General features: G+C 48.9%; 1 protein-coding gene across 1 annotated transcript in view; it reads right to left on the bottom strand.

Annotated features, from left to right (window-relative positions):
- The window catches only part of Hip1 (huntingtin interacting protein 1), a 118,331-nt gene extending 111,411 nt beyond the window's left edge, over window positions 1-6,920 (bottom strand). Inside the window, exon 1 of the mRNA XM_057764122.1 lies at window positions 6,758-6,920. Within this exon, the coding sequence (XP_057620105.1) occupies window positions 6,758-6,877 (120 nt within the window). The 5' untranslated portion in view covers window positions 6,878-6,920. The remainder of the gene's footprint in view (window positions 1-6,757) is intronic.
- Between the last annotated feature and the right edge of the window lie 11,942 nt (window positions 6,921-18,862).

Below are 18,862 nucleotides of genomic sequence, written 5' to 3'. Positions count from 1 at the left end.
CTGGCTTTTTAAATTTTTTTAATTTTTTATAATTTATTTATTTGTATTTTTTTGTGCATTGCTGTTTTGCCCACATGTATATCTATATGAGGGTGTTGGATCCCCTGGTACTGGAGTTACAGACAGTTGTGAACTGCCAGACTGTGGGTGCTGGGAATTGAACCCTGGTCGTCTGGAAGAGCAGCCAGTGCTCTTAACCACTGAGCCATCTCTCCAGCCCCTGGAATTTTTTCTTTTAAAGATTCATTTCTGAGCGTATATATGTGCACCACCATGTGCATGCAGGTGCCTTTGGGAGTCAGAGAGTGTGTTGGATTCCCTGAAATTGGGAGTTACAGGTGCCTGTAGGCACCAAATGCGACTGATGGGATGTGTGCCTGGGCCCTCTTCGGTAGCTTCACGCACACTTCATCACTGAGCCATCCAGCCTGCTTTACTAACTTTGATTATGTGTGTGCATGTGTGTGCATGTGTGTGAAGATGCCCGTGGAGGACTTCAGAGGTTGTCCAGTCCTCTGGAGCTGGAGTTTAATGGGGGTGCCGGGAACTGAACTTGGAGCCTCTGCGAGAGCGGCATGCACTCTTAGCCACTCTCCAGCCCCAGCCTTGAACTCCTGATCCTTCTGCCTTCACTTCCCGAGTGCTAGGATTAAAGACACACACTCACAGCCTGGTCTATGAAATCCAGGGCTTTGCGCTAGGCAAGCAGTATATCAACTAAGCTATAGCTCAGGCCCTAGCAAAGGCTCCTGAGAAAAATGACCAGTAAAGAAAGAAAAGGGAGAGAGGAGGGGAAGGGAGAAAAAGAAAGAAATGTAAAGGTATGGAGGGCGGGCACTCCAGGAACTGAAACATAACAGAGTAGAGACAACAGGACACACTCAGCGTAGGCAAGAGGGAGGAAAGAGGTTGGGCCAGGGGCACAAGGGACCAATGGCCGGGACACAGGGCATGGAGATGGGTATAGATGACTCGAGAGAGACGTTCCCACAGAACAGGAAGTCAGGAAGGAGATGTAGAGAGGTGATATCGTGGTGAGGACAGAAACTGTCAGGTGGAGGTGAGAGATTCCAGAGAGGAAGTAGACAGTTATAAAAGAGAAGTGGGGTGAGGACAGCATCCCCCAAAGATTAGGGGGAGGAAGACAGCAAGCAGGCTGGGACGAGGATGGTTAACAGAGAGGGTCTACTGTCACCTAGGAGACAAATCTGAGCACACACACAAGGGAGTGTCTAGGTGGGAGTGGGCAGTGGGCAGATCCACCCTAAATATGGGCATTACCATCCTATGGACTGGGGTCCTTAATAAAAAAGAGAAATCCAACTGAGCACCAGCATCCATCTCTCGCTGCTTCCTGACTGTGGGTGTCACATTGCCTCCTGCTCCGCGCCTTCCCTGCCACGACGGACCACGTTCCTCCTGATACCGTGAGCCACGCCCCAGCCCCTCACAGGGTTATTCTGAGCAAGCACTCTATGACTGAGCTACACCTTCAGCTTTCCTGCCTTTGGTTTTAACACCCTTGAAGGTCTGCCGCTTTGGTCCTCTGACCACAACAGAGCCCTGCCTCCCAGCTGACTCAGAGCTCCTCCGGGGCCCATCTAGATCTTACTTGTCTCTGTGTCCACATCATGGTATGTGCTCCCCAAAGTAATGGTAAAAGAATAAACAGCCCACAGAGAAAAGCCTGCTTGGGATCAGTAAATACAGGCAGGGGCCAAACAGGGTGGGTATGCTTTAATCCCTCCAGTGGCTGAGGCTGGAGGATCGCATATTCAAAGAGATCTATATAGGACGACCCTGTCTCATGAACTAGACCTGGGGAGCACCTGCTGATGAACTTGACAACCTGAGTTCGAACCCCAGGACCCACGGTGGGAGGCCAGAAACAACTCCTGCCAGTTGTCCTCTGACCTCCACGGGCAACGTCCCCCACACCTATACATACACAGACACACAGAATGAATAAATAAAGGCAAATAAAAATGCAGGTAAAGCTATTTCCTTCACTCGGCTGGTAACCCCCGACTCCTTCCAGAAACATCCGCGTGGAGGGCATCGCGGTGTGCTGGGCCTGACGCAGGGAGCCTGAAGTCCGGGCTCGATCTTTCATTCACACATCAGCACTGGCTGAGCAAAACAAGCTGACACGCTCTCCGAAGGCTGAAGTCATTCATTATCACTCATTATAAACTGTAAAGTGCTCCCCAAACTAGGTATCATCACTGCAGTCCTGCCCCCTTCTCAGTGTCACGGACCAAACCATGTCCTTGCACTTGTAGCTTTCTAGGGAGCTGAATCCTCCTCGGTGCCATGGTAGCTTTTGGGAAGGGAAGAACTGCTTTTCGGATCCTACGTAGAATAATTTCTTCTAAAAAGCACAGGTCTGGGGAGACAGCTCAGTGGGTAAGAACACTTCCTGCACAAGTAGAAGGAGCTGAGTTCAAATCCCAAAGCACCCACGTTTAAAACAAAGTTGGGTATGGCCACACCCACTGTAAGCCCAGTGCTGGAGGTGGTTGACAGACAGGAGGCTAGAGCTTGCAGCATGGCTCCGGGTTCTGTGAGAGACCGCCCGACGTCCTCCTCTCTCCTCATGTGCATGCATGGAGAGCGTGAGAGGATGTATGCCCGCGCGCACACACAAACAAATAATTTTAATTAAAAATTTTTAATTACGTATTTCATGATAATTATATATAGTTTGCATTCTCGTTCACAAAAGTAACACTAAAGCTAAGTGGACTAGAGCACACCTAGAGGCTAGCACAGGAGGTGGAGGCAGGAGGATCAGGAGTCTAAGGTCATCCTTGGGCACAAGCGAGGCTGTCCTGGGCTATATAAGACCCTTCCTCAAAAAGAAAGAAAGGAAAGAAGGAAGGAAGAAAAAACAATACTAGAGTATCAGGGTGTGAAGCCCATTAACCCAGTTACTTGGGAGGCTGACGTAGAAAAACTACAAACCTGAGGCCAGCCTGGCTCTACAAGTGTGTGTGTGTGTGCATGCGTGTGTGTGCCATGCTACACATGTGGAGGCCATAAAAATGACCTCAGGTGCCAGTCAATTTCCAGCATACTTGAGACATAATTTCTCGTTGTGTGTCACGACATACTCCAAACTACTTGGCCTGTGAGTGTCCAGGGAGTCTCCTGATCCCACCCCCATATTGCTGTAAAGTCACTGGGACTACAGATGTGTGTTAGCGTGCCCAGCTTTACATGGGTTCTGGGGATCTGAACTTGGGTCCTCACACTTGTGTAGATACCATGGAGCCACATTCCCAGGCTTCCTCCCTCTTGCACATGGAGTCCTAGTAAATACAGAATTGACTCAGTAAGTAAAAATTAAGTTAAAATTTAAAAAGTCAAAAAATAAACTACTATTCTTGTCCCTAACATCTGACTGACACTTGTGCTGAGCTGAATGGACAGTTGGTGACAATGGGGTACAGCACTGGCTGGGCCACTGGAAGGGACAGTGGCCGTGTGACATTTTGAAACAGTGCTGACAGTTACGGAGGACAGACTTCCTGGAAGTGGCTGCTCCTGGGACAGTGCCCCATAATTTACAAAATACCTTCACGCTTATTATTTAATGCATCCCACACCATAAACCTGCAAAGTTAAAGCTTATGTTTATTTTGTATATGTGTATTGCATACTTACGTGTGCAGATGCATGTTCCTGTATGTGCACACATGTAGAGGTCAGAGGTCTACATTGGGTGTTTTCATTTATTGCCTGCTACCTTATTTATTTATTTATTTATTTATTTATTTATTTATTTTTGAGACAGTTCACTGAACTTGAATCTCACTAACTTGGCTAAAACGGGCACTGCCCTGTTTTGCTTTGTTTGGATGTGGGTTCCGAGGATGTGAACTCAGGTCCTCATGCTTGTACACCAAGCATCATATTCCCTGAGCCCTCTCCCCAGCCCTGCATTATCTTTATTTTCCAGGTAGAGAATTGAGGATTAGGAAAATTAGACTGCTTACCTGAGGGCGCACAGTCCCATACATCAAATCACCCTATGCTTGGCCACAAAACTGAACCGTCTCCTAGGGCCAGGGATGTGGCTCAGTAGGTAGAAAGAGCTTGCCTAGCATGCCTGAAGCTCTGGGTTCCATCCCTGGCACTGTATAAAACCAGCCATGGTGGGGCACTCCTGCAACGCCAGCACTCGGAGGTGGAGGCAGGAAGATCAGGAATTCCTCATCGCTAGCCTGAGACTAGCTGAACCCTGTCTCAAAACAAAAAGAAATGAACAGAACTCAGATGTCTTCCGAATCTGCCTAGGACTGAGAGCGCGCGCAAGGCAGTGGTTAAAAGTTGGGACCACTTCCACCTGTGGTACCCAGCAAGCTATTTAACCTCAGCAGGCTTCAATTTCCTCTGAGCAAATGGGGCTGCTAACCACGCCAGCAGTCCTTGTGAAGATTAAAGATAGCAAATAAAGTACTGTATTTAGAGGCCCTCCAAACATAATAATTAGCTACAATTATTATTATAATACCTTTGCCGATTTTCTTGGTCTTTGGTCCCTTAAGATACCAATCAATGTTTTTGGTTTTGCGTTATTGAAATTCTTTTTGAGATAGGGTCTCACTATATATAGCCACAGTTAGTCTGGAAGCTGCTATTTAGACCACACTGGTTCAGCCTTGCAAGGATCCTCTTGCTTCTGCCTCCTGAGTGTCTCACCCTGTCTGCCAGCTCAGAAGAGTTTCAACAACTGAGTTGGATTGTGGGAGCTCACTCCGGTAATCCCAGCACTAAGGAAGCAAAGGCAGGGAGGCTGACGAAAGTTCAAGGCCAGCCTGGTCTACCTAGCGCTTAGTGAGTTGTAGGACAGTCAGAGCTACATAGTAAGATCCTGATTCAAAAAAAAAAAAAGTTTCAACAACTCTTGCTGTAGTCTGCCTCAACACACACACGCTCGCGTGACCCGCCATGGGCACACACAAACACACATAAAATCTGGCTAACTACAAGTGTTCTGCAGAAGGCAAAATGAGACGCTGGCCTACCACTCCCCACTCCCCAGGTTGGGTGTTCCCTGGAGAGCTAGGGAAAATGTTAGTCGTGGCTGGAAACATTCAAAGGCTGACATTTCTATCATGTTAAGTTCAAACTTTTTAAAGAATTCGAATGAATTTTAGATGTGTGTGTGTGTGTGTGTGTGAGGTTGGTTCTCTTCCTGGGATGAAACTCAGGTGGCTAGACTAGTCAGCAGGAGCCTTTACCCCCACAGAGCCAGCTCCCCAAGTCCTAAGCTGAAAACCTAAGTCTACTTATCGCTCCAGTTTTGAGTTATCTGAGGTTCTCAAAGGAACGGATGGTATAAAATAGCTCCACTCTCTTTTCTTCTTTCATTAAAAAAAAAAAAAAGGAGGTGAGGGAGAAAATATGAAAACTTTTTTTTTTTGCAAGAACACCCAAGGCTAAAAACAAATTTTTTTCTTTCCTTTTCCTTTTTTTTAAAAAAAGGGGTCAGTTCAGAAGATCTGAGGGAAAAACTCCAAACCCCGTTGAACCCTGAGAGGCAAGTGAATGGCCGCTTCTCTTTCCCCTCAACTACCCTACTTTCCTTCCCTCAGACACACGTAGTGGATCCAAGGGTCTCAGAAACAGGAGGTGGATTGAAGTCCCCTGGGCTAAACTGGCTTTCTTTCTTGCACAATCCATTTATAGCACACACAGGCCCTCCCTATCTCTTCGATCTTTCCTACTTGCAGAACACGACAGGGGACCAGCCTTTGCCAGAAGTCATCTGGACCTTTAAAATAGAACTCCAAGAGCCAGAGAAGAACAAGGGAATCTGTCTACCCGCACAACTTCGGCAGCGGGATCCTAAGGGTTGTATTCTCAGAAATGGATTTTACATACAGATGAACCGGCTACACTTCGTGCCTCCCAGCTTGATTCAGTCCAATCAATACAGCAAGCATAAAAGCTCGAGGTAAAAGCGTCTAGTGGTTTTGTTGATAACCACGGTGGAATTTTGGCCATCTGCCCTGGTCAAACCAGACAAATAAGGCGGTCTGCTTATTAGCAGTCAGGCATATTTTGGAGGGCGAAAACAAAACCTCAAATCAGGATTCTGGGTCTCACTGGACAGCTTATCCCCGACACGCCAGGGTCTGACAGTTCAAGCGCCTCAATTCCTGTCCCAGACTGCACGCCGCCCCATTCCTCCAGTCCCCCGGGTCAATTTCCTACATTCCATCTCATCAGACCCCTTCGGCCCGGCCTCTGAGGCCAACAGCTGGGGCTGCTCAGAGCCAAGTTTGAGGCACCGTTGAACGGGATGCTGAGGAGTGGAGGGAGAAGTCCATAGGAACATGAAGCGATCAAGAGTACCTTTCACACCCCCAGACCGGCGTCCCCACAGTTGCAAATTCCAAGTGTCTGCCAAGACCCTTACCCAGGGGCACTCCTTTCATCCGTCCCCTTTCCACGCGTCTCCCTTTGGCCTCCCTTGTGACCCCTGATGATGCTCACCGAGTCCCGTCCGCTCAGCCTCAGGGATCTGCAGATCCGCGGAGTGCACCCTGGTCCCCAGGCCAGTAGGGATGCCCCAGGTCCCAGACCTCCCTGGGACCCGCCTAGTTCTGCACCCCAAGAAGATTCTGACTGCGGCCACCTTACCTAATCCCCTCCCGGGCCTGCAAGACCCTCACTCCCTTCTAAGCTTCTCCAGCACTCTGCACCACTCCGGGTGCCCCAGGTATGCCCCAGGGTTCTCGAGCCTCACCTGAGTCCGTTCGAAGCTCTCGCGCTCCGCAGCCTCCATCCCAGCACCAATCCCACGCCGGCTCAATACTTTGGGCAGCGGGTTGGGTACCTGCTTCATGGAGCTGGCCATTCGGTCCATGTTCCCAGGGTGAACAGACTCAGGGGCCCTCGGCAGCCCCGGGATCCCCGCGGCGCCTCCCGCCCCGCCCTACCCGCGGGGATCCGGCGCTAACGGGGACAGATTTCATCTTCCATTGGTTGGTAGAGCTGTCCATCTCCCTCAGGACCCACCCCATCTCTCCAAGAGGCTTTCCCCCACACGCCTCCTCCCACTTGGGAGGTGCTCCGCTCACTTCTCCCGGCTGGCCCGCCTCAGGGCGGTTAGCACGTTATGATTGGTTTAAAAGTTTGTCCATTATTATTAGTGGGCGGGACCTGATGGGCGGCTGTCCCAACCTGCCCTCCAAGGCTCCGCCCCCTACCTGGTGCATCACCTCCCGGGCCCCTGAAAGCTGTAGATACACTGTGATTGGTCTGCAGAATTGTCTGTCATCGCAGCGGGGCTGGACCTGGCAAGCCCGAATCTTCCCTCTCTAGTTCCACCCTACATCCGTCGCTCCACCTTCTCATCCTCTTCAGCACCACAAAAGCATCGTGATTGGTTTTAAGGCTTGTTCGTTATCTTCATGGGGCGGGACCTGGCTGCCCGGACCAGCCCTCGCAGACTCCACCCTACTTCGAAGCACCGCCTCCCGGACCCTCGACAGCTGGGTGTATTTGAGCTTTAAGAGCAGAGGTCCGGCCGGCGCCACCTCGCGTTCCTCAAATGAGTTTCCGAGGCATGGACCAGCAAGATCGATCATGGGAAGCTTGGCTGCACAGCTCTCACCGGGCACGTGGGGAAACTCCACGTCAGTGTGGTCGTCCTTCCGGCACATCCATTGTCTGCCCATTCCGGAATGCAGACCCGGGTCTCCAAGTACTGGACTGTGACCTCTCCAGAGCTTTCCAGACTTCATCTCCACTTTACCTGTTGGTAGAAAGTCCCACAGATCCACCCCTCTCATCCTGCGCTGATTTCAGCCAAGGGCACCCACATGTGCTCCTCAGCGAAAAAAACGAAAACAAGAGTTGCACGTTCTCCACTAACAAAACGAATGGTACCGTTAAGCATTAAACAGTTTGGTGATGCTATCCATCTATCTCCACACACTAGAACGGGTCTCACTCATACTGAGCAATGCTTTAATTAACTAAAGACAGCATCATACTCATTATGTAACCGAGTCCTTTGAATCCCTGGTCCTCTTGCCTCTTCTTCCCAAGAGTTAGAATTATAGGCATGGACCACTATGCTTGCCTTTTTTGTTTAATGCATGCATTTGTGTGTACCCTGTGTATGTGTGTGGGTGTGTTCATGCTGCACCTGTGGAGGTCAGAAAGCAAATAGGAATCTGTGTTCTACCGCACGGGACCCAGGGATCTGACTAGGGTGGTCAGGCTTAGTAGCAATTTACCCACTGAACTATCTCACCAGTGGGATTCTTTTTTTTTTTTTTTTTTTTGGTTTTTCGAGACAGGGTTTCTCTGTGGCTTTGGAGCCTGTCCTGGAACTAGCTCTTGTAGACCAGGCTGGTCTCGAACTCACAGAGATCCGCCTGCCTCTGCCTCCCAAGTGCTGGGATTAAAGGCGTGCGCCACCACCGCCCGACTTCTTTTTTTCTTTCTTTATTTTATTTATTTATTTATTTTGTGACAGGGTTTCACTGTAGTTTTAGAACCTGTCCTGGAACTAGCTCTTGTAGACCAGGTTGGCCTCGAGCTCACAGAGATCCGCCTGCCTCTGCCTCCTGAGTGCTGGGATTAAAGGCGTGCGCCACCACCGCTTGGCTACCAGTGGGATTCTTTTTTTTTTTTTTTTTTTGAGACAGGGTTTCTCTGTGGTTTTGGAGCCTGTCCTGGAACTAGCTCTTGTAGACCAGGCTGGTCTCGAACTCACAGAGATCCGCCTGCCTCTGCCTCCCGAGTGCTGGGATTAAAGGCATGCGCCACCACCGCCCGGATTCTTAAACAAACAAAAACAGAGTTTCACTAAGAGTCTAGGCTAGCCTTGAACTCCCAGCGATCCTGTCTCAGCCTATTAAAAGATTACGAGCATACACACCTGTATGCCCATGACCCACAGAACCCCAGCCTCCCACAGTGAAAAGAAGTTTGTTTGCAGGTATGTGGCTGTGTGTGTGTGTGAGACTGTGTGTGTATGACAGTATGTGTGTGCATGTGTGTGTGTGTACACGTGCATGCACCTGTGCACATGGAGATCTGAGGTCCACGACCCACGGATCCCCCAGCCTCCCAAAGTGGCCATGTGTATGTTTGTGTGCATGAGTGCACCCATGCACATGGAGACCTGAACCTCATGTCAGTAATCATTCTCTTATCGATCTTGCATCTTATCCATCAAGGTAGGGTCTCCTGAAACCCAGAGCTTATGGCTATGTGCGGTGGTGGCACTATTAGGAGGTGTGGCCTTGTTGGAGTAGGTGTGGTCTTGTTGGAGCAAGTGTGTCACTGTGGAAGTGGGCTTTGAGGTCTCATATATGCTCAAGATACGGCCCAGTGTCTCAGACCACTCCTGTTGTCTGTGAGTCAAGATGTAAGAATTCTCAGCTCCTCCTCCAGCACCATGTCTGCCTGCAGGCTGCCCTGCTTCCTGACATGATGATAATGGACTAAACCTCTGAACTGTAAGTGAGCCACCCCAATTAAAATGTTTTCTTTTCTAGGTGGTGGTGGTGCATGCCTTTAATCCCAGCACTCGGGAGGCAGAGGCAGGCGGATCTTTGTGAGTTCAAAGCCAGCCTGGTCTACAAGGGCTAGATCCAGGACAGTCTCCAAAGCTACAGAGAAACCTTGTCTCAAAAAACATTAAATAAATGAATAAATGTTTTCCTTTACAAGAGCTGCTGTGGTCACGGTGTCTCTTCACAGCAATTGAGACCCTACCTGAGACACTAGGGCACTAGCCAGTTTGCTCTGGATATGCGGGCAGGCCACCACACTACCTAGCATAGGATCCCAATTCTGGTGACGCGCACACTTGATCAGCAATTGCTTTGGCCACTGTGCCCTCACTGAAAGAGGAGTAATTTGAAACTGCCAACGATCTCTTTGAAATTAGAAAATTAGGGTAAATTTTCAAATTCATTCGAGGCATAAAAGAGGGAGTGAGAGTTTACCAGCGCCAGGGAGCCACTGAGGTCTTCTGCTGTGCCACACTGGCATTGAGGGCGCCCAGTTACCCAGCCTAGACGAAAGGGAAAGGACGAAGGGAGCAATGCCACCAGTAGGCCAACGTCTTAGTCAGGGTTTCTACTGCTGTGATCAAACACCAAGTCCAAAAACAAGCTGGAGAGGAAGGGGTTTATTTGGCCCACACTTCCACACCATAACCCATCACTGAAAGAAGCCGAGACAGGAACCTGGAGGCAGGTGCTGATGCAGAGGCCATGGAGGAATGATGCTTACTGGCTTGCTCCGCATAGCTTGCTCAGCCTGCTTTCTAATAGAAACCAGGATGGGAACACCCAGGGATGGAAACACCCGCGGTGAGCTGGGTCCTCCCTCATCAACTGCTAATTAAGTAATGTCCTACACTTGGATCTTATGGGGGCATTTTCTCAGTTGCGGTTCCCTCGTTTCAAATGACTCTATACCATGCCAGGTTGGTATAAAACAAGGCAGGATGGCTGACGAGGATCTAGACTAGAAGAGGAGAAAGTTCTACCTCTTAGAGAGTCTTGCGGGTAAGCTTGTGCCAAGGGAATGTGGGAAGAGGGCAGTGATGGGGCAGGAATGTCAGTAGAGAGATGGAAGGATTAGCCTGAGACTGTATTTGTATAAGAAGGAGGTGGCCTATCAATTGCACTCTGGTGGGAAAGAATGCATAGGTGTGTCCGGGCACCATGTGTTGGGAAGTATCTGTCCGAGTCATAGAAGGAAAGAAACTGGGGCCGGGGAAAGGCCTCAGTTGGTAGGAGACTTGCCTCGCAAGCATGAGAAGCAGAGTTCAATCCCTTGAACCCACGTAAAAACCCAGGTGGGGTGGAACGCAGCTGTCATCCAGCCTGGAGGATGCAGAGGCAGGTGGATCAGGGTAGTCTGCCAGCTAGCCCAGTTGCTTAGTGAGTTCCAGGCCAATGAAAGGCCCTGTCTCAAAATGTGGACTGTGCCTGAGGAAGGACACTGAGATTGTCCTCTGCTCTTCACCCACGTATACACACACACACACACGCACACACACGAACCAGGGAGTAGCGAAAGCTAGTCCTAGCTCTTTGTAAAAATTCGCTTTAGAGTATTTTAAATGGGTGAGTGTTTTGCTTGAATGTATGTGTGTTCCCACAGAGGCCAGAAGAGGGCATTGGATCCCATGGAATTAGTTGCAGATGGTTGTGAGCTGCCATGTGGGTGCTGAGTATTGAACCCAGATTCTCTGCATGAACAACACCGTGGTCCAAACCACTGAGCCGTTTATCCAGGCTTCTGTTTCTATCTTTTGACCCAAAGAGACAAGGGAGGGGAGGAGGTTGCCCTAGAACCAGCCAGGACTTGAGTCTGGGAAGAGGCATGACCTGCCACTCGCCGCCGAGCTGAGGTGAAAGTCAGTCACTGCAGGAACAACAGGCTGTCAGGGAAGGGAGCTTGGGGATGGGACTCCAACCCTTCACCCTTCTAACTTCTTGCTCTGATCAGCCAAACTCAGCTAGATGTAAAGGGTGGGGGAAACAGGGCCCTACTCCTTCTTCCAAGGCCTACAACTCACAGAGATCTGCTGCCTTTCCCTCTGTCGCCCAAGTGCTGGGATTAATGATATGGCCATCATCCCTGGCTTCTGCCTTGTGTTTTCTTTGTTTGATCTTTGTTGTTGTTCTGCCTTAAAAAATGTGTGTATGAGTGTGTGTGTGTGTGTGTGCGCACGCGCACATGCGTGCACCCGAAAGAGAGAGAGAGAGAGAGAAGAAGAAGGGAGGGAGAGAGAGAAGTGCCTGAAGAAGCCAGAAGACATGTCAGATCCCCTGGAGCTAGAGATGGCTGTGAGTCACCCCACATGGGAACCACCAAATTTGGGTCCCCTGGTAACTGCTGAGCCATCTCTCCAGTCCTCGACCCCTACCTTATGTTTTTTGAGACAGGGTCTCTCTTTGGTCCTGAGCTCATTACAAATGCCAGAAACCCCTAGGGATGCCCCCCACTTCTGCTGCATGGATCACAAGCAGGAACCACAACATCTGTTTTGTCTTGTTGTTGTTGTTGTTGTTGGTGGTGGTGGTGGTGGTGGTATGTGTGTGTTTCATGTGGATTCAAGGAATCAACTTAGATCCTTGTGCTTGTAACTCAAGTACTTTACCAAATGAGCTACCATCCCCAGTATTCAAGGGAACGATTTCAGTGGAAAACACCAGGGGGACAGACAGACAGCGAATGCTCCAAACACTGTGACCCTGCTGTCCCCATTCCGAGTTCCACACTTGTCTTATGCATGGGCTCGGCTAAAGACAGATTTAGGATCCCTTCGGATTTTACAGCATCAATAAACACCGGCCTTTTAAACAGGGATTAAGGGATCAGCCTACTTCTTATTAGAGTAAACCAGAGTGGGAATGAGGAATTTGTGGTTTGGAGGCACCGGGTAGGGGGAAATTCAAGTGAGATAGTTTTCCTGTGAAACTCAGCAAGTTGAAAAGAAGGAACCAGGGCTGGGGGTGCGGCTCATTTCTCATGGTGCTTGTCTAAGCATGCAGGGAGCCCTGGCTTCCATCCCCAGTACCGCATAAACCTGGGGCAACTTGATGGCATGTGCCCATAATCCCAGCACTCCGAAGGCAGAGGCAAGAGGCTCAAAAATTCAATGTCATCCTTGGCTACATAGGAAGTTCCAGCCTCAGCTACATGAGACCAGTCAAAAGTAAGACGGGTAGTAAGATAGCCCAGCAGGGAAAGGCACCTGCCACCCAGTTGGCAATGTGAGTTTAATCCCTGGATCCGTGTGGGAGACGGCAAGAACTGACTCCTACAAACTGTCGTCTGACCTCCACATAGGTACACACACACACACAATAAAAAAATTATACAAGTCTAGAGAGGGAATTCAATTATTGCCCTTTCCGAAGTTCCGAGTTAGGTTCCCAGTACTCACATCACGCAGCTTGCAACCATCATTAACGCCAGCTCCAGGCATCCTATGTCCTTTTCTGTCCGCCCAGGGCACCGGTGTACACACCTCGTGCACAAAGTGTGTCCCAAACTAGTTTGGATCTATTTAGCATCTGGTTTGAGGATGCTCAAGTGTTTGCAGGTGTGGATTTGGGTCTACAGAGCACCTGTTGGGATAGCCAGGTTCTTTGATGGCAGAACAAATAATTTAGCCAGGGTCACATGGAGAGCAGTAGAAAGAGAGACCATTTATTAAGAAAGAAAGACACACCCGGCAGTGGTGGTGCACACCTTTAATCTCAATACTCAGGAGGCAGAGACAGGTGGGTCTCTGAGTTCCAAGCCAGCCTGGTCTACAAAGAGAGTTTCAGGACAGGCTCCAAAGCTACAGAGAAACCCTGTCCCGAAACCCACCCACCACCACCCCCCCCAAAAAAAGAAAGGCACCCATGAGAATGGTAGTGAGGCAGAAAGCTGGGGAAGGCAGTAGTCAAATGGCACTAGGTCATGAGAAGCCAACTCTTTTCTTTCTTTCTTTCTTTCTTTCTTTCTTTCTTTCTTTCTTTCTTTCTTTCTTCCTCCTTACCAATAAAAGACGTATTTTCTTTTTTCTTGCAGTAGCTTTGTTAATTGCACAAAATCATGGGGTTTTTTCATTTAAACATGATCACACAATCATATTCTGAAAGACAAACGTTCATTAAAAACAAAGCGAAAATAAAAATGTGCAACCCTAGTCACCTAGATTGGTCATTTAAAGGAAGGGAAGAGGAGAGATGGGGTTTTCTTACACTCATTTTCACAACGTCACGTTTTCTTCATAAAAGGGAAGAATTTCAAAACGAAAGGTGGAATCGCTTAAACAGAAATCATCATAAAAAGGAACTTTACCAGATTGTCAACAATATTAAAACAACATTGGCTAACCTAGAGCATCTCCCCAGCCTCTGTCTCCAGGAACAAGCCAGACTGTGCCACACAGAAACAGGTCCAGCATCCCGGTGAATGAATATTTATATGGACCCCCCCACAAGCATTCCCAAAGAGGCCAACTCTTTGTGGGTTGTTTATATAGCTTCCTCCCGCATCCCCCACCCCCGCCAGCTTCTGCACCTGCAGATCTCTGGGCATTTTTGGACATCCTCTGTTTTTTTAACCAGTGCCTGGGACTGGAGGTAGGTTTACTCTATGTAGCCCTCGATGTCCTGGAACTCGCTGTTTAGACCAGGCTGGCCTCCAACTCACAGAGATCCACCTGCCTCTGCCTTTCTAGTGCTGGGAGTTAAGATAAGCACCGATATCTGGCCAATAAGTGTAATTTTAAAAAAGGAAAAAAAAATTCAGGAAGTAGGTTTTAGTGGTCCAGGTACATCACGACAAGTACGCGTACAGCTGAGGTGGGGGAGTGCAGAGTCACAAAACTGGGCTAGAGAATATGTTCATAAAAGTGTCTGGTGGGCCGGGCGGTGGTGGCGCACGCCTTTAATCCCAGCACTTGGGAGGCAGAGGCAGGTGGATCTCTGTGAGTTCGAGATCAGCCTGGTCTACAAGAGCTAGTTCCAGGACAGGCTCCAAAACCACAGAGAAACCCTGTCTCGAAAAAACAAACAAACAAACAAAACAAAACAAAACAAAAAAAAGTGCCGGGCGGTAATCGTCCTGCCTCAGCCTCGTCAATGCTGGGATTGCTGTCAAAAGCAACCGCACCACACACAGATTTTAACAAGTGTTCTTACAAAAAGTGGCCAGTAGGTGGCAGTGGTTAGCTGCCTCTGGCCTTTTTCTCTGCGTCTACAGGGTTTCATTCTTAGTCCAAGTTGTCTTTGAACTCACAGCTCTCCGGCCTCAGCTTCCCAATTACTGGGAATGTGAATGAATGTGCCCCACCTTGCTTGATTGGTTTCGTTCAGTGGGTAAATTGCTATTAAGCCTGACCATCCTAGTCAGATCCCTGGGTCCCGTGCGGTAGAATACAGATTCCTATTTGCTTTCTGACCTCCACAGGTGCAGCATGAACACACCCACACACATACACAGGGTACACACAAATGCATGCATTAAACGAAAAAGGCAAGCATAGTGGTCCATGCCTATAATTCTAACTCTTGGGAAGAAGAGGCAAGAGGACCAGGGATTCAAAGGACTCGGTTACATAATGAGTATGATGCTGTCTTTAGTTAATTAAAGCATTGCTCAGTATGAGTGAGACCCGTTCTAGTGTGTGGAGATAGATGGATAGCATCACCAAACTGTTTAATGCTTAACGGTACCATTCGTTTTGTTAGTGGAGAATTTGCAACTTTTGTTTTCGTTTTTTTCCCGCTGAGGAGCACATGGGTGCCCTTGGCTGAAATCAGCGCAGGATGAGAGGGGTGGATCTGTGGGACTTTCTACCAACAGGTAAAGTGGAGATGAAGTCTGGAAAGCTCTGGAGAGGTCACAGTCCAGTACTTGGAGACCCGGGTCTGCATTCCGGAATGGGCAGACAATGGATGTGCCGGAAGGACGACCACACTGACGTGGAGTTTCCCCACGTGCCCGGTGAGAGCTGTGCAGCCAAGCTTCCCATGATCGATCTGCTGGGCCATGCCTCGGAAACTCATTTGAGGAACGCGAGGTGGCGCCGGCCGGACCTCTGCTCTTATAGCTCAATACACTCAGCTGTCGAGGGCTTGGTAGCAGGCGAGGAAGACATCACGTCTGGAACCTTCCCAGAGCTGAGTGCCCACAGAGCAGCTGGCCATGTGTTCCTCAGATGAGTGACGCTGCCCAAGTGGTGACAGCACAGACTTTGGAATGGGCTAACCTGAGGCCCAGTCTTAGAGTCATGTCTGTGTACTTAGCATCTCTGACCCTCAACATTCTCACCTGTAAAATGGGTATGTAAGCCCTCGCCACCTCAGTCACCTAGCGGATTAAAAGAAATGATGTTGTGGGGCTGGAGAGATGGCTCAGAGGTGAAGCGCACTGGCTGCTCTTCCAGAGGACCTGAGTTCAATGCTCAGCACCCACATGGTGACTGACAACCATCTGTGATGAGATCTGGTGTCCTCTTCTGACCTACAGGCATACATGAAGGTAGAACACTGTACATAATCTAAAAAAAAAAGAAATGATATCGTAATGGAGCTATCTTAGTGGGTTTTCTGCTTATAGAACAGAATACCAGAGGCTCTGAAATAGAGAAAGCAAAGTTTATTTCTCCCAGGTCCAGAGCCTGAGAAGCCCACTGTAAAGGACAGGCTCTGATGAGGGTCATCTTGATCCATTTCAAGATGGCACATGGCACCACACTGAGGGTCAGCATGCAAACTCAAACCAAACTCTTTTCTTGGAAAACCACTCATATCCGGACGTGAAGTCCAGCCCTATGACCTCATCTACCCTCAATTGCTTCCTGAATTTGTAACTTTTTATCTTGCTGTAGCAGAAGACCTGACAAAGGCAGAAGGCAAATTAAAGAAGTGTATTAATCAGGGTTCTCTGGAGGAGCCGAACTGATAGAAAGAATGTATACGCATGTACATATAACATCATGTACATATGCACATACAAACATGCACACACACACATGTTTTATTAGCATGGCTTGCAGGCTGTGGTCCAGCTAATCCAACAATGGCTGTCTCACGGCGGAAAGCCAGGGATCCAGTAGTTGCTCAGTTCACGAGGCTGGCTCTCAGCCCGTCTTCAGTGTCCACTGGAATTCTGAAGCAGTAGGTTCTGATGTCTGTGAGTCAAGAGCCGAGGAGAAGCAGGCAAATAGCCAGGGGTTCTTCCTTGTCCTTCAGGTAGGCTGCCTCGAGGAGGTGTACCCAGCTTTAGGGCTGGTCTTCTGACCTCCAATGACCTGGATCTCAGGAGGGTCTTTCTACTTCCCTCACAGGTGTGCCCAGTGACGCAGGTTTTCAATTAATTCCAGATGTAGTCAGGTGGACAACCTAGAGTAGCCACCACAGGAAGGAAGAAAGGTTTATTTGGCTCACAGTGTGAAGGGCTAAGGCTGTCATGGGTGGGGGTGGCTGCAGGAGCGTGAGGCATCCGGTGGCATTAACCCTGAAGTCAGGGAGCAGAGAGAGATGAACGCCAGTGTTCACTTCGCTTTCTCTTCTCATTTATTCATTTATTTATTTATTTATTTATTTATTTATTTATTTATTTATTTATTTATTTAATACTTGGAGGTAGGTCTCACGTAGCCTAGGCTGGCCTCAAACAGGCTAGCCAAGAATGATCTTGAATTCCTTCCTGTCCTCTGCCTCCACTTCCCAAGTGCTGGCATTTTAGACACAAGATATCATATCCAGCCCCTCCCCCATCTGGAAACAGGCTCTCAATGTGTGGCCCCTGGCTGGCCTGGAACTTGTGTAGAAGAAGATCCCTGCTTCTGCTGGGATTCAAGGTGCGCACCACCACCTCTGCTCCTTCCTCCTTTTTATTCTTTCCCGAATCCCAGCCCATAGAATAGTGCTGCTCACTCAGGGTGAGTCTTGCCATCTTGTTTAAACCTCCCCAGATTTTATCAGTAACCAATAGTTTAGCATGGAGGGATAGCCTCCCCCCACAATAAGCTCTCCCCACCCATGACTATTGACAAGCCCAGTCTTGGGCAGACCTAGATTGTTGTCGTTGTTGTTGTTGTGTGATAGAGAGAGACAGAGACAGAGTGGGGGATTCACTATGTAGCTCTATCTGGCCCAGAACTCACCCTGTAGACAAGGCCAGCCTTAACTAACAGATCTACCAGCTTCTGCCTCCTAAGTGCTGAGATTAAAGGTGTGCACCACCATGCCTAGCTTTGTTTTTGTTTTTATTTTTATATATTTATTATTATTATTTTGTTTTAGAGATAGGGTTTCTCTGTAACTTTGGAGTCTGTCCTGGAATTAGCTCTTTTAGACCAGGCTGGCCTTGAACTCACAGAGATCCGCCTGCCTCTGCCTCCTGAGTGCTGGGATTAAAGGTGTGTGCCACTACTGCCCGGTGATTTTTGTTTTTAAAGAAAGTGTCTTACTATATAGCCCAAGATGGCCTTGGACCCACTACCCTACCTCGGCTTACAGGTGTGTAGTTCCATGCTGAGCTAATCACTATAGTTCAGGGACTATGCTAAGAGGGGTGTGTGTGTGTGTGTGCACGCACACATGTGTGTGTTCATGTAGGAACTTCTTCCTCGGTCGATCTCCACCTTACTTTTATTTGAGACCGGATCTCCACACAACACAGAGCTTGCTGAGTGGGCCAGACTATCTCACCAGGAAGTCTTAAGGACCCCGGGTTCCACCGCCTCTGGGTAATGATTACAGACATGCACGGCTGCCCCAGCTTCTTCATGTGTGTGCTGGGGACCCCTGTAATCCCAGCATTGTGGAAGATAAAGGCAGGAAGGTCACTAGGACTTGCTGGCTGCCAGTCGATCTCCAAGGTCGATGAGAGACCCTGCCTCAAAAGACTAAGACGGAGAGTGAGGAGAGTGATGGAGCAGGGTACCCAACATCCCTCTGTGGCCTCTACTTGTGTGTGCATGCATGAGCACACAGATACACGCCAAAAAGAAACAAAAACCGGCTGGAGGCATCAGTGATACAATGGTTGCTTAGCATCCTCAAAGGGTTCCACTTCCAGGACCACATAAAATAGGTGTGGTGGTATACACCTGTCATCCCAGGACTGGGGAGGTAGTTAGAGTCCAGCCTAGTCTATCTGTTCTGTATAGTGGATTCTAAGCCAGCCAGAGCTAAAAAGTGAGAAGTTGCTTCAAAAAATAAAAAACACAAAACCCAAAGAGAGTCATAGGAAACTGCTTATCCACGAGATAAGCAATTGTTTTGTAGTATACTGGCAGGAGAAAGGGGGCATGCGTATGTAGGGACTCCCCCATTCAAGCCTTCTGGCTCTGCTGGTTGAA

This window comes from Chionomys nivalis, chromosome 3 (assembly GCF_950005125.1).
Source record: "Chionomys nivalis chromosome 3, mChiNiv1.1, whole genome shotgun sequence".
Lineage (NCBI taxonomy): Eukaryota > Metazoa > Chordata > Mammalia > Rodentia > Cricetidae > Chionomys > Chionomys nivalis.
Note: the sequence above shows the minus strand (reverse complement) of the source record. Positions and strands in the feature narration are given on the sequence as shown.